The following is a 14,119-nucleotide window of genomic DNA, read 5'->3' as shown; positions in this document are numbered from 1 at the left end:
TGCTTATTTAACTTATATGCAAAGTACATCATGTAAAATGCCGGGCTGGATGAAGCACAAGCCAGAATCAAGATTGCCAGGAGAAATAACAACCTCAGATATGCAGATGACACCACCCTTATGGCAGAAAGCGAAGAACTAAAGAGCGTCTAGATCAAAGTGAAAGAGGAGAGTGAAAGAGGTGGCTAAAATTCAATGTTCAGAAAACTACAACCATGGCATCTGGTCCCATTGCCGCTGCTGCTGCTGCTAAATCATTTCAGTCATGTCTGACGCTGTGCGACCCCATAGATGGCAGCCTACCAGGCTCCGCCGTCCCTGGGATTCTCCAGGCAAGAACACTGGAGTGGGTTGCCATTGCCTTCTCCAATACTTCATGGCATATAATAGATGGGGAAACAATGGAAACAGTGAGAAACTTTATTTACCTGGGGCTCAAAAATCACTGCAGATGGTGACTGCAGCCAGGAAATTAAAAGTCACTTGCTCTTTGGAAGAAAAGCTACGACCAACCTAGACGGCACATTAAAAAGCAGACACATCGCTTTGTCAACAGAAGTCTGTCTAGTCAAAGCTATGGTTTTTCCAGTAGTCATGTGTGGATGTGAGAGTTGGACTATAAGGAAAGCTGAGCACTGAAGCACACCAGCCTCCTCTGTCCCTGGGATTCTCAAGGCAAGAATACTGTGCTGGGGCAGCTGGGAGGGAATCGCCATGCCCTCCTCCAGGGGATCACCCTTACCCAGAGTTAGAACTTGCTTATTTTATGTCTCCTGCATTGGCAGGTGGTTCTTTACCACTAGCATCACCTGAGAAGCCCAGAAACCATCATGCTGAGTGATATAAGTCAGACAAAGACAAGTATTGTATGATTACACTTCTTTTGGAGTCTAAAAGATAAATGAACATAACAAAACATAAACAGAGTTACAGACAAAGAGAACAAACAGGTGGTTACCAGAGGGGAGAGGATTGGGGGGAAGAAAGCAAAAGCTGAGGGAGATTGAGGCACAAAGTTCCCATGGCAAGAGTTCCGTGGTGGTCCAGTGATTAAGAATCCGCCTGCCAATGCAGGGGACATGTGTTCGATTCCTGATCCAGGAAGACAACACGTGCTATGGGGCAACTAAGCCAGTGCACCTCAATTACTGAAGCCTCCACGCCCTAGAAAATGTGCTCCACAAGAGACGCCATAGCAATGAGAAGCCTGCACACCACAACCAAGAGTACCTACTCCCTGCTCTCTACAACTCGACAAATCCTGCGTGGAGCAGCAAAGACCCAGTGGAGCCAAAATAAATAAATAAATGAATATATATTTTTTTAAGTTCTAATTGCCAAATAAATGAGTATGAAATGGGTAAGAAATAACACTGTGGAGAATATAGTGAATAACTATGTAATGTCTTTGTATGGTGACATAACTATTCCTATTATTTTGAAATGTGCAGAAATATCCAATCACTATGCTGTGTAATAGCAACTAACAGCATTGTAGGTCAATTATACTTCAAAAACAAATTCACAGAAAAAGAGATATCGAATTTGTGGTTACAATAAGCCAGGAATGGGGAAATATGAATTAGATAGCTATAGTCAAAGAAACAAACTTCCAGTTATAAGATAAGTACTAGGAATGTAATATACAACATGATAAATAAAATTAACACTGCTCTATATTATACAGGAAACTTGTTAGAGTAAATCCTGAGTTCTCATCACTGGGAAACACATTTTTTTTTTCCTATTTTTTTAATTCTGTACCTATGTGGGTTCACTAAATTTATCGGGATGACCATTTCATGATGCATATAAGGCAAATCACTATGCTGCTGCTGCTAAGTCACTTCAGTCGTGTCCGACTCTGTGCGACCCCATTGACGGCAGCCCACCAGGCTTCTCTGTCCCTGGGATTCTCCAAGCAAGAATCCTGGAGTGGGTTGCCATTTCCTTCTCCAAATCACTATGCTATGTACCTTAAACTTAAAAGATTGAAAAAAAAAAAAGAAAAAAAGAATGGACTTAGGTTAATATTAATGTATCAATATTAGCTCACTACTTGTGACAAATGTGCCAGAATAATACAAAGATCTTATCATTAGGGGAAACAGGTGAGGAGGAATATTTGAACTCTTTGCATTATCATTCCAGTTTTTCCACACATCTAAAACTATTCTAAAACAAAAGGTTTATTTAAGTATAAATCAATAAATTTTTAAAACATTTACTGAAAATCATTGACTTATCCTTTGTATAAATGAACTTCATGGTTTAAAAATTATATTAAAGTAGAGTTGTTTATAAAGTTATTAAGAAGATCGGGGTGGGCTTGGGGCTTGGGGCGGGGCCAGAGCAGGGTGGGGTCAGGCTGGGGTCAGTAACCCTGGCAATGGGCGGGGAGGCGGGGATCCCCCAAGGCCTAGGCCAGTCCGAGGCTCTTCTCTGGCTGCTGCTGCTGAACGTGGCCACCCTGGAGCTGCGAGGGTCCCCAGCCACGGCCGCCCCCGGCCGGACTGCAGGCGATGGGGGAGCGTTGAGGGGCGGCGCTCCGACTTGGCAAGCACAGCGGTTGGCTCCGGGAGCTACAGGTGCGTTGGGGCCTCCATTCGGGCCAAGATCCCCTAGCCTACAGGGCCTGAGGGCGGCCGGCTGTGACCAGGGCCTGGTGAGTCACTAAGTCTCATCGTTTCTCTGCCCTTCCCTCCAACCAGACAGCCGAGATCCCCTCCACACAGGTGGGGCAGGCCCCCCACTGTGAGGCCTCTGGGTGGGAAGAGACCCAATCCCTTTGTGGGGCTGTGGGAGAGGGGACTAGCAGGGTCTGGCCTGGAGGTTGGAGGCTGGGTGGAGGAAAGTTCTAGGACTACTGAGGGAATGGGCCTGAGTCCAGGGACCAGGGGTGTCATTCCCCTCACTGAGGCCCTGGGAGCCCAGGCCCTGGACCAGGATGCCCAGCCTCAGGGGGCCTGGGCACACTCCTGCCCTCCCGGATATGAGTCCTAGAACCAGGGCTGTCCTCATGAGCCCACTCCTTCTTCTTTTAGAAATGGAGACTCCTGCAGAGTCAGAGAGGGGAGTGACTTGCCCCAGATCACACACCACAGACTTCTGCCTGCAAATCTGCCTCCCTAAGACCTGGGGTAGAGTGGAGGGAGCACAGGCCCTTAGAAGCCATGATCTTGAGAAAGTAATGTTGGCAACTTCTGAGACCTTTAGTTCTTTGATGTACAAGACAAGGCATTGAGGCGTGCTAGGTGAGGGAAATGAGGTATGTGTCGTGCCCAGCACTTGGCAGCCTTGCTCAAGGATGTCCTTCTGCCTGGAGATGCTCCTGGGAGCTGGTCCCTCCTTGCCCCACCCCACCAGACCCCTGGGTCCTCATCCCCACGGGGCTTGATGTGTTGTGCTCTGCTCTCCAGTCCGCAGTGGCAGCCAGTGAAGGCAGAGTCCTATCATTTTGGCTACACTGCTAGACGCCTGGCCTTTTGGCTAGGCCGCTGGACGCCTGGCCCTGGTTTTCCTGTCTGTGAAGCGGGCAGGTCTTCCTGGTTGTGACGTTTGGGGCACCAACAGTGTCTCTATTGTAGGTGGCAGCAGAGTCTCCACAGTGTGCGGGAAGCCCAAGGTGATGGGGAGGATCTATGGTGGCCGGGACGTGGAGGCTGGCCAGTGGCCGTGGCAGGCCAGCCTGCGGTTCCAGGGCTCGCACATCTGTGGAGCTGTCCTCATTAACTCCAGCTGGCTTCTTTCCACTGCCCACTGCTTTCTCAAGTGAGTCTCCTTCCTAGGATGCCAGCACAGGCTCTGGCAGGGACGGGGATGCAGGGGAAGACGAGAAAAGGGGGATGGTGTCCCACGTTAGCTCCTCTGGGCTTTCCTCTGGGCAGTCTGTGGCCTTCAGAGGCATGTCGTTCCTGCCTTTGGCCTGTGTACCCTCCACGTGGACTGTCCTCCCCGCTCACCTGCCCAGATCCTCCTCATGCTCTGCCCTCGGCCCCTGTGTCTGTTCCCCAACACAGGTGTGCCTCAGGAGAGCGGCAGTGTCAGTCCTCGCTGCCATGTGGTGTGGACCCATCTCAGATCACAGCTCCTTCTCAGTGTCCCCTTATTTCCCGGTGTCAGACTCTAGATGGAGGCCTGGGACCGCATGTGTGACCAGCAGCTGGGTGATTCTTATTAGTCCTGCGAAACTGTGTGCCCAGGAGGAGTCACAGTCACTGGCGTGCATGTGGGGAGCCGTGGTGCCAGGCTGCATGAGGGGGAGGTGGGCTCCCTGGGAGAGTGACAGGGCTGCTCAGGAGTCTAATTCACCTAGCCATATGGGGCTGGCTTAGTGCCAGGCTTCTGAACAGATGAGGGGGGTCACCATGGAGTTCAGGCATCAAGCCCAGGTCTGGGCACTGGAGCTTTGAGGGCTCAGAGTCTATCGGCACCCACTCTGTGCCATGCTCTGTGCAAGCCCCTCGGTGGCATCAGGGGTGGCAAATCCCACCTCACCATGTCTCCATCCTGTCAGAAGAGAAAGCCCAGCATGGATGAGAAGGGCAAAGTAAATGGGGTGAAGGTTTGGGAGAAGGTGTGTGGAGAGGGAGGGCTTGCTGGAGGGGAAGGCTTGGGTGAGGGGAACATGAGAGAGGGTCTCCAAGCAGATGAGCTGTGAAGACAGTGAGGGAGGGGGGAAGATTCAGCACCTGTGTTGGAGGAACAAGGAAAGGTTCTGTTTCCTGCCTTCATTTGCTCATTTATTTAACAAATCTTTTGTCCTTGAAACTAAGTGGAGAAGCAGGCCTTGGGCATGGATGTGTTTAAAGAAAGGGGATGGTTAACAAGAGTGTGGGGCCAGAGGTGAGTTGTATGGAGTCTCTGGAAGGGTGAAGTTAGAGCTGGGACTGAGCCAGAATGCCTGCTGTGTACAATCAGAAGGCCTTCATTTGATGACCCCACAGAGGACCTTTCCAGAACAAGGATTCAGTGCTTCTGCCATTCTAGTGTGTGATGGAGAAGCCAGCCATATGTCTGAAACTGTAAGTAGGGTATCAATTAGCCTCAAGAAAGAAGGCCTCCTGAACATTAGAAATGGGGAGACAAAGGCTGTCTGGTGTCATGTGGGGTGGAGGGGTCCAGAGGCGTGTGGCAGTTAGATGAGGATGCAGGGAAAGAGCTTGTCCCCACTTGGAGATGATGGCGGCAGTGCGCCTTTCCTTCTCCAGGAAATCCAAAGCCCCGGAGAATTACCAGGTTCTGTTAGGAAGCATCCAGCTGTACCAGCACACCCCTCAGACCCGGGAGGTATCCGTGAGCCGGATTATCACACACCCAGACTTCGAGAAGTTACATCCCTTTGGGAGTGACATCGCCATGTTGCAGCTGCTCTTTCCTGTGAACTTCACCTCCTACATCATCCCTGCCTGCCTCCCAGTCCCTGGCATGAAGCTCCCCAGTAACTCATCCTGCTGGATAACTGGCTGGGGGATGCTCAACGAGGAAAGTGAGAGGGTGTGGGGAGTTGGAGGGGGGGATGAGAATGGGGAGGAGGAGGAAGGGGAGGAGGAGGGGGAGAAGGACAGAGGAGCAAAGAAGGGAGGTGTGTCTCCACCTGAGGGGTCCCCAGGCAAAGGTCCCCTTGGCCCACTATGCTTCATTTTCAGAGGACTGGACCATTCTAGTTCTGAAAGTGTGTGATTCTAAAGCTTTGGTGTTCCCTAAGTGTAAAGCTCTGAAGTCTGGGAATCTTTGACTTTGGAATCAAGAATCTGAGTTCTTGAAGTCTTTCTGGTTCTTGATTCCAAGGTTTAAATCAACCATAGATCTGAGATGACTTGATCTAACTCAAAGGTCATGTTGAGGCATGACTCCTTCCAGGTCACTGATAAACTTTCTGATTTCCTAGTGCCATAGGAAGTGCTTGGGAAAAGTGGAAAGAAAACTCAAATATGACCTCTGACCTCTGAGTCTGCCTGATCAATTTAGAATGATTACGACTTTAGAGGGTTTCATTCTCCAGACCTCACTTTGGTTTTCTCCCAGCTCAGGTCATCAATCTAATTTGTAGACTTGTTAGGCAAACTGAGTAACAGGAAAAAAATTGTATTTTTTAAGATTGAAAGAGGAGAAAAGTAGACCAAAACTTATGAGCAAGAGTCTTCACTAAAGAAAGGAGTGTTTACAACTTGGTGAAATGCTTATGATGCCAAATTATGGAGGGAAAGAATATTTATTTGTAATTATTTGTAGGGTTATAATTTGGTATGGTGTTTCTCTACAGAGGTGCAACAGGCATTTTGAACAGATGCTGCTTCATTGGGTGGGATGTTCCAGCATCCCTGGTCCTTGCCTATTAGTGTGTCGGTTAACACTCAATAATCACAGGACAAACAACTAGGTCCCAGAATTCTCACACCACACACACACAACACTCGTACACCAGACTTCACACTTCACACGCACACACCCACACACACACAGACTGGCTCCTCCTGAGGACAGGGACCCTGTCTTTCTTGTTTCAATATCCCAGTCCGTGCCCCTGGCAGGGCCTGGCACCTGGTAGGTATCCCACTGCTGCCCCCGGGTCCTTCTTCCCTGACCTCCAGACTGGTCTCAGCTCCCACCCTGTGTGCTCTGTTACTCTCCATGTAGCTGTCTGAGTATTTGCTTTAGAGCAGGAGTCACGCCAGTTCCCTGCTCATCACCCCCAGCGCCTTCTCATTTCTACTTAAAATAAGGTCGCAACTCCCTGCCTTGGCTCTCAGGCCCCCTCCTCTCTCTCATCTCCCACTGCATCCCTCACCCACCCCACCCCAGCCAGCAGGCCTCCTTCCTGCCTTGACGATTCCAAGGCCATTCCCACCTCAGGTCTGCACCTTGGCTGTCTCCCTGGACGCATTTACTCTCCCGACTAACCTTGTCATGACTCGTTTCTTTACGTATGCAACTCAGCTGCTCCTCTGAGGAGTTTTACTTGATCGCGTGAGCTAAAACAGGCCACCCCTAATAGCACATCTTCCTGTTTTGTTTCCTTTATACCACTTATTAGATCTAAAGTAATGCTACTTATTTACTTCATTTACCCTGTCTGCCCCAACTAAAATGTTCCCCTGTATCATTAGTTAAAAGATACTTAGCCCAAGGATAGAGGAATAAATGAGTAATTGAGTTATGAATAAATCAGTGATTGGATGAGAGAATGGATGGGAGAAGGTGGGAGTGTGAGTGGGTGGAAGGGAAGATGGTTGGGCGGGTGGGTGAAAGGGTGGTGGAGAGAGATGCAATGAGTGGTCTATTGCTGGAGGCGAGAATGGAGAGATGTGTCAAAAGATGAGTGTATGGGCAAATTTATGGAAGGATGAGTGGATGAATGGGACATGAGGAAAGATAGGTAGATGGATGGAGGGACAAGTGGATGGAAAGCAAGGTTAATGATAGACAAAAGGTGAGTGGATGGGATGGTTTGTGAAAGGGTAGATAGGTTGGTGAATGGTTGCTAAGCACCACTGAGTGGCATGTGTTGGAGGGATTTGCCTTTTTCCTTTGTGGAATAGGAGGAGTGTAGTTTGTTACTATGAAAGGGGTGGAGTGAATAGGATGAGTTTGGAAACGTTTGAGAAACACAGGAGGGCTTATTGGGCATAGGTATAAGACTGAAACAAGGATGAAAGCTCAGCTGTGCAGAGAAAACCCCATGTTGAGGGGCAGTGCTGACTGGTAAGGCAGAGCTCTGTAGCTCGGCTACAGCATCCTTCCCTGATTTCCTCCTTATCCTCGCAGCACCTCTGCTCGAACCCTTCCATCTCCAGGAGGGTAAGGTGAGCTTCGTTGAGAACAAGTTCTGTAATATGTTATATGGACTTGCGAAAGGCAAGAACTTCTCTGTTCAGGAGGACATGCTGTGTGCTGGGGACTTCTCCACAGGAAAGTCCATCTGCCTAGTGAGTAAGACCCTTTCTATTCTTCCCTCACCTGTTCTCAGGGCCTCGGTTTCTCTGGGGAGGGGCTGTGTTGCCTCTGCTCCCTTTGTGGAGCCCCTGGGACTTCCCGTTTCCTCCTCCATGCGTCTTCCTGGGCTCCATCCCTTGGCAGTGTCCGCCAGGCCACACCCCCTTCATAAGTCCCTTGCACATGAGGCCATCTACAGCATCTGTTCTTGAGGCATATATTAAAGTTTTTATTGAAATGTAACATACATGCAAAAGAATATATCCATGCTCTTTTGATAAGTTGGATAAATTTTCACATAGTGAAGCAACAAGTGATCAATACCCCAAAGACCCTACTCACACCTCCTTCCTGTCAGAAACCACCATCTTCACCTTTAATACCTTAGATTAGATTCTGAATGTTCTGTAAATAGAATTTATTTCCAGTTGTCAATCTTTCTTGTCCTAACATTGTATTTGTGAGATTCACCCACACTGTTACCTGTAGTTGTAGTGTGTTCAGTCTCCTTGCTCTACAGGACTCTCCTGTGTGCACTGAATTCTATGATCAGTTATACTTTAATGCACATTTTAGTACTTTCCAAATTTTTCTTTTCATTTCACTTCCAAATGTTTTATCTTCTATTTCACAGAAACCCTTGAGTAGAATTATTGGATTAAAAGGCACGTGTATATTAAACTTTGGCAGATGTTACCAAACTTCTCCAAAGTGGGTCACCATTTCCATTCATTCAAGCAGTGAATGAGAGTTCATATTCTCACCAGTACTTAGCAATTTCCATCTTTTCTTATTTTAATAACTTATTGTGGTTTTTACTTTTCCAGTGACGAATTAAATGTACTTTCCCATATTTATTATCTTTGGACATATTTTTCTGTAACATTTCCTTTCAGGGTTTTTCTCCCCTCTCATTTTCTGTTGGTTTGTCTGTCTCTTCCTTTAAGGGCTCTTTGTGTATTTTACATATTCCAGATATCAGTCTACTGCTGGATATTTGTTTTCTGGGCTTTTTGGTTTTGCTTTGTTTGTCTGTTTTGTCTTGGCTGTGTTGGCTGGGTGTTAGTTGTGACAGGCAGGCTTTTCATTGCATTTAGTTTAGCATGCGAGCTGCAGAGTGCATGGGCTCGACAGTTGCAGTACGTGGACTTAGTTGCCTCGTGGCAAGTGGGATCTTAGTTCTCTGACCAGGGATTGAACCTGTGTCCTCTGCATTGGAAGGCAGATTCATAACCGCTGGACCACCAAGGAAGTCCCACTATTGGATATTTCACTGTGAAGCTTTTTTCCCACTCTCTGTGGTGCCTTTTTGTAGCTGAGAAAACAAGCCTGGAGAGGGAAAGTGGCTACCCTAAAATAAGGCACCACAACTTGGGCCCCTGTGTTCTGATTCCAAGCCTAACCTGACCTCCAGCACATCATCCTCAGGGCCCAGGCTCCCAAGCTGGCATCATGTGCTGATTCTTCCATAGATGGTGTTGTGGAGTGGAGGGGAAGTGTTAGGGTTCTGGAGTTAGAGACCCTGCACTACCGTGTGACCTCGGGTGGGTTTTCCACCTTCGAGCCTGTGTCCTCACTCATAGTGTAGGGTTTTGGGGCCTCCGTCGTGGGATTGTTGCAAGGATGGTCTAGTGGGTTGGACAGTGTCTCCTAAATTTGTGTCTTCTAAATCTCAGAATCTGACCTTATTTGGAAATAGGTCTTGGCAGATACGATTGTTAAGAATCTCAAGATGAGACCTTGCTGAATTTAGAGCAGGCTCTAAATCCAATGACTGTTTTCTCATAGAAAGAGAGAGAGACACAAATAGTTGGTTTCAGACTTCTGACTTCTAGAACTGTGAGATCAATTTCTGTTGTTTCAGAGTTAGCCAGTCTGTGGTGATACGCTTTGGCACGCCAGGAAATGCACATAGGAGGGATGAGATGCACCTGGCCCACAGGATGGCCTCCCAGACAGCTGTTTTCGTGGCGGCCCAGTGGGCTGCTGAGCCAGAGAGGAGAAGCTTGGCCCCTTGCCCTCCTTGGAGGAGGTAGACCCAGGCTTCTTGGTTCCCAGTCCACAGCCAGTGGTGTGAACTGTCTGGCCTGGCCTGTCCTTCCCACAGAGTCAGCTGCCCCTGAAGGTGAAACACAGGGCTCAGTCCCCCGAGGCCCCATCTGCTGTCACCCTAGACCTCCCTTCCAGCCTGCAGAGGTCATGCCCACGGAGCTCAGCTTTGTCTCCTTGCCTGCTGACATCCATAGTGCCCCTTGAGCCCACTCCTCCTCTCGTTTCTTCCTAGACTGAGGACAGCACTGAGATGGACCCCCCAGAGCCAAGGCTTTAGATGACCCCCCTCCTCCCTCTCTTAGCCTTTCAGTCACCACAGCCTACCTGAGACATTCCATCTAGACTCGTCTGCTGCCACATCGCCTGCTCCAGCCCCCACCCTGAAACCCAGGACCCTCTTCTCTCCCTGGAAGTACCCTTCCCCCTGCAGAGGGCACCCAGAAACAGGTCTGAGGAGAGACAGGCCACAGAGGCATTCAGTGCTCAGACTGTGGGGCAGGAGAGCCATGGTTTCAGTATTCAATCTGTCATTTACTGGGATTGTGACCTTAGCTAAGTTTCCTCACCCATGAAATGGGGTTGCTAACAGCCTCCTCTTAATAAGATCCCTATAGAAAGTTTAATACTGTGCCTGGACATTCAGTAGGTACTTAGCAAGTCTTGGCTTTCAATCTCCAGGCCTGGTCTGTCTCCTTCTACCAGGATTGTACCTGTTCATCTGGGCCTGTCTTAGACCTGTCCTCTTGCCCAAGGTAGAATTCACTGCCCTGGCCCATCCAACACATATACACACAATACACAACACACACACACACAGACACACACACACACACACAGCCTTGGTTTGCTCTGTCTCTTCAATAGTGCAAACCACAGCTCACGTTCCATGGGATACACTAGTGTTGGGGCTTCCCACTAGTGCTGAGAGCTCCCCAGGGGGCAGGAGGCTTTTGGAGCCCTTCCCATCTCCTGAAGACTGGCCCAGATTCCACCATAATATCAGCGACCATGAGGCTTATCTGCACGAATCCTGGAGGCCTGTGGTGGACAGGGACCAGGCCTTCCCCTGGCCTTGAACAGCTCAGGGTGGGTACACTGTGGGGAGGGCCAAGGACACCCCAGGTGGGGACCCCAAAAGGGAAGAACTGAGTTGATAACGGCACATTCCCAATGTCCAAGAAGCCCCTGGTGTGACTTTCTTGGTGCTCTGGTGACATCACCTTAAATTGGTGGCTCCGACAACAGGATGTACTATCTTACATTTCTGGATGTCAGAGTCTAAAGTCAAGGTGTTGGCCTGGCTGCTCCCTTCTGGAGGCTCTAGGAGAAAATGTTTTCTTGCTTTTTCTATCTTTTTAGAGGTCCCCAGCATTCCTTGGCTCATGGCCCCTTCCTACGTCACCAAATCACATTGCTCCTCCCTCTGCTCCTGTCATCACATCTCCTCCTCTGACTCTGACCTCCTGCTTCCCTCTTTCCTCATGAGTACTTTTGTGTTTATGTTGGGTCCAACCAGATCAGCTAGGATAATCTTCCTATTTCCTGATCCTCAACTCCATCACAGATGCTGAGTCCCTTTTGCCAAGTAAGGTAACATAGCCCCAGGTTCTGCTGATGAGGATGGCCGTCTTTGAGGGTTACTTTTGCCTAGCCACACCATGTACCCTTCTCTTTCCTTCAAGTCACCACTTCCCCCACCCCTCCCTCTCAGCTGGAGAGCTTGCTTCCTATTTCACTGAGAACATCGAAGCATTCAATGGGACTAGGTGCCATTCATCTTCCCAGTCCAGCGGGCATGTTGCATCTCTCCTGAGCCTCCTGGCCCATTGTACCCAGTCCCTCCTGGAGCTCTGGGTGTCCAGACGCACCCTTGCTCCATGTCTTGTCTCCGCTTTCACGGCTCTCGTATAAACGTGCAGTGGCACTCTCCTCCCCGCTACTGCCCAGTTTGTCTGCCTCCTTTCCCCCAGACACTCCTCCTAACAGCCCTGAATCTAACCCACTCTGCCCAGGAGTGTTCAAGTACCACCAGAGCCTCATGGCCAACGTCCCCAGGAACCTGTCTTGCCAGAGACACCGGTAGCCCCAAATCCTCCTCTCACTCGACACTTGAGCAAATCTCACTGCCATTTCCTGGGCACCAGGACCAGACAGCTACTCCACTCTGCACCTGGTCCCCTCCCCTCCCACCTCTAAATGCTGGAGACCCCAGGGCTCCATGCTTAGCCTGTTCCTCTCCTCTGCACAGCCTCCCTGAGATAGGCTCAGTTCTCCATGGGCGTCAACTCCAACCCCCACCATAAGGCCCTGGGAATCTAAGTCCCGTCTACCCACCTCGCTTCCCACTTGTCATTGCTCTTCCTCCCACCCACCTGGCCATCCCTCCTCTCCTCGTCTGCACTCACTGCTCCCTCTGCTCCAGCATCAGAAAGTTGGGTTGTCCTGTTTGGAATCTCAGCTCAGGAAAGCTCCATGCTTCCACCCTATGAAATGCCCTTCCCTTCCTGTCCTGTCCCTTCTATGCGTTGTTTCCACATGTCACATCTGACAGTGGCAGGCTGGTTGCCTTATTTACAGTAACTCCATGCAAAAGGCACCTTGACATTTCACCCCTGTGCCCGAGTGCAGAAGCTGCCCTGGATGCTGGACATGCGTGTTAGACAAGTGTGTGGAAGGCAGCAAGCACAGCTATCCTGCTCCTCTCCCCCTGCCTCCAAGGATGACATGTTCCCTTTGGGTGATGAAGTGAGAGATTTCCACCCAGGTGGTCCTTCCCTGAACAGCATTTCAAGACTCCAGTAACTCCTAGCAGCTTTCAGGGGACCCTAGCAGCATTCATTGCTCCCTGACCAAATCAGGCTGCCTCCTCCAGGCCTGGGTAAGGGCACTTTCTGAAGAAATTCAACCAAGAATTTGAGAGAAAACTAAAGGACTGACTATAAGTGAAAAAGGAGGTGGACCTGGGTGGGGATGTGCTGCTGCAGCTCAGAGTTTGCAAGATCCAGGTCTGCAGCAGCTTCAGCTGGCTAGGTTCCACTCTCAGACCAGCCCTCTTGAGCTCAGATCCTGCAGCTGTCTGTCCCTTCTCGGCCTTGGACAGTGCTTTGTCCCAGGCCACCACACCCTCCCTGGGCATAGGATCCATAGATTGATGGATATGGATCTCTGATTGTTTCGAGGGTCAATCAGGACTTCCTGAAGGATGTTTCCAGTGCCTGCCTGCATGGCTTAATTGGGCTGATCCGCAGTGGGAAGGTGGTGTTTGGAATTTCACAGAATGAGGCTGGAGAGCAGAGACTCATAAGCGCCACCCTGCTACCTGGTCTTCTCAGAACTGGCTCAGTCACCCACCTGAACTCCCGTTTCTTTCCTAGGGCGATTCCGGGGGCCCCCTCGTCTGTGACTTCACCAGTTCCTGGGTTCTGATGGGGCTGGCCAGCTGGGGTTTTGACTGCCGACACCCCATCTATCCCAGCATCTTCACCAACGTCACCTACTTCACCAACTGGATCGAAGAGATCCAGAGACTCACACCCAACCCTGAGCCCACGTCTGCTCTTACACCACTCCCTGAGCCCATGTCCACTCCTCCACAGACCCAGTTTCCACACCAGTCTCTGCGGGCTGCCGCCTCGTCCGTGCTGGGCACAGCCTTTGTGCCTCCACAGACCTGGCCCTTGCTGCTGTTCCTGCTTGGTTCCCTGAGGCAAGCCACGTGGTGATCCGCCAAGCCCCTCAGCTCCTGCTCTGTGCCTCAGGCTCCAGCCTCCTCACTGGAACCTTCCCCCCACCCCACTCCCCCAGCCCCATCAGCTCTCAGTGGTCCCTTCTTGGCTTTCCTGTCCACCAGCTGAAACCCCCACAATCCAAGCTTGAAAAAACAAATAAAAACAAATGAAAGACTCATCCTGATTCTGTCTTGGGGCCCTATTGCTCCTCCTGATCCTCAGCACTCACCCCTTCTCTTGAGGTCTGTCGGCTGATTCCCTGGACAAGCAAACAAGAACCGGCAGGGCCATTACAGCAGGAGGAGGCAGGGGTGGGGACTCTGAAGGAGTCCAGCTGGGGAGAGAGAAGGGAGTCTTCTCTTGTAGACACCACTCCTGCTGTGGGAGTGCACAGACTTGGGAGG

General features: G+C 50.2%; 1 protein-coding gene across 1 annotated transcript; it reads left to right on the top strand.

The window, feature by feature from the left end:
• The first annotated feature begins 2,389 nt into the window (after window positions 1-2,389).
• On the top strand, window positions 2,390-13,880 carry LOC109562527 (putative serine protease 47). The gene is made up of 5 exons (XM_019965578.2): window positions 2,390-2,588; window positions 3,588-3,771; window positions 5,211-5,488; window positions 7,768-7,928; window positions 13,362-13,880. Exons 1-5 carry the CDS (start codon window positions 2,390-2,392, stop codon window positions 13,707-13,709), a joined length of 1,170 nt encoding a protein of 389 aa, XP_019821137.2. The 3' UTR covers window positions 13,710-13,880.
• The last annotated feature ends 239 nt before the right edge of the window (window positions 13,881-14,119 follow it).

The sequence above is a fragment of the Bos indicus genome, chromosome 8, assembly GCF_029378745.1.
Source record: "Bos indicus isolate NIAB-ARS_2022 breed Sahiwal x Tharparkar chromosome 8, NIAB-ARS_B.indTharparkar_mat_pri_1.0, whole genome shotgun sequence".
Taxonomy (NCBI): Eukaryota; Metazoa; Chordata; class Mammalia; order Artiodactyla; family Bovidae; genus Bos; species Bos indicus.
Note: the sequence above shows the minus strand (reverse complement) of the source record. Positions and strands in the feature narration are given on the sequence as shown.

Coding starts and splice junctions, on each gene's coding strand:
- LOC109562527 (XM_019965578.2), top strand. CDS start 2,390: ATGGGCGGGGAGGCGGGGATCCCCCAAGGCCTAGGCCAGTCCGAGGCT. Junction 2,589..3,587: donor GTTGGCTCCGGGAGCTACAG/GTGCGTTGGGGC, acceptor TCTCTATTGTAG/GTGGCAGCAGAGTCTCCACA. Junction 7,929..13,361: donor CAGGAAAGTCCATCTGCCTA/GTGAGTAAGACC, acceptor TTTCTTTCCTAG/GGCGATTCCGGGGGCCCCCT.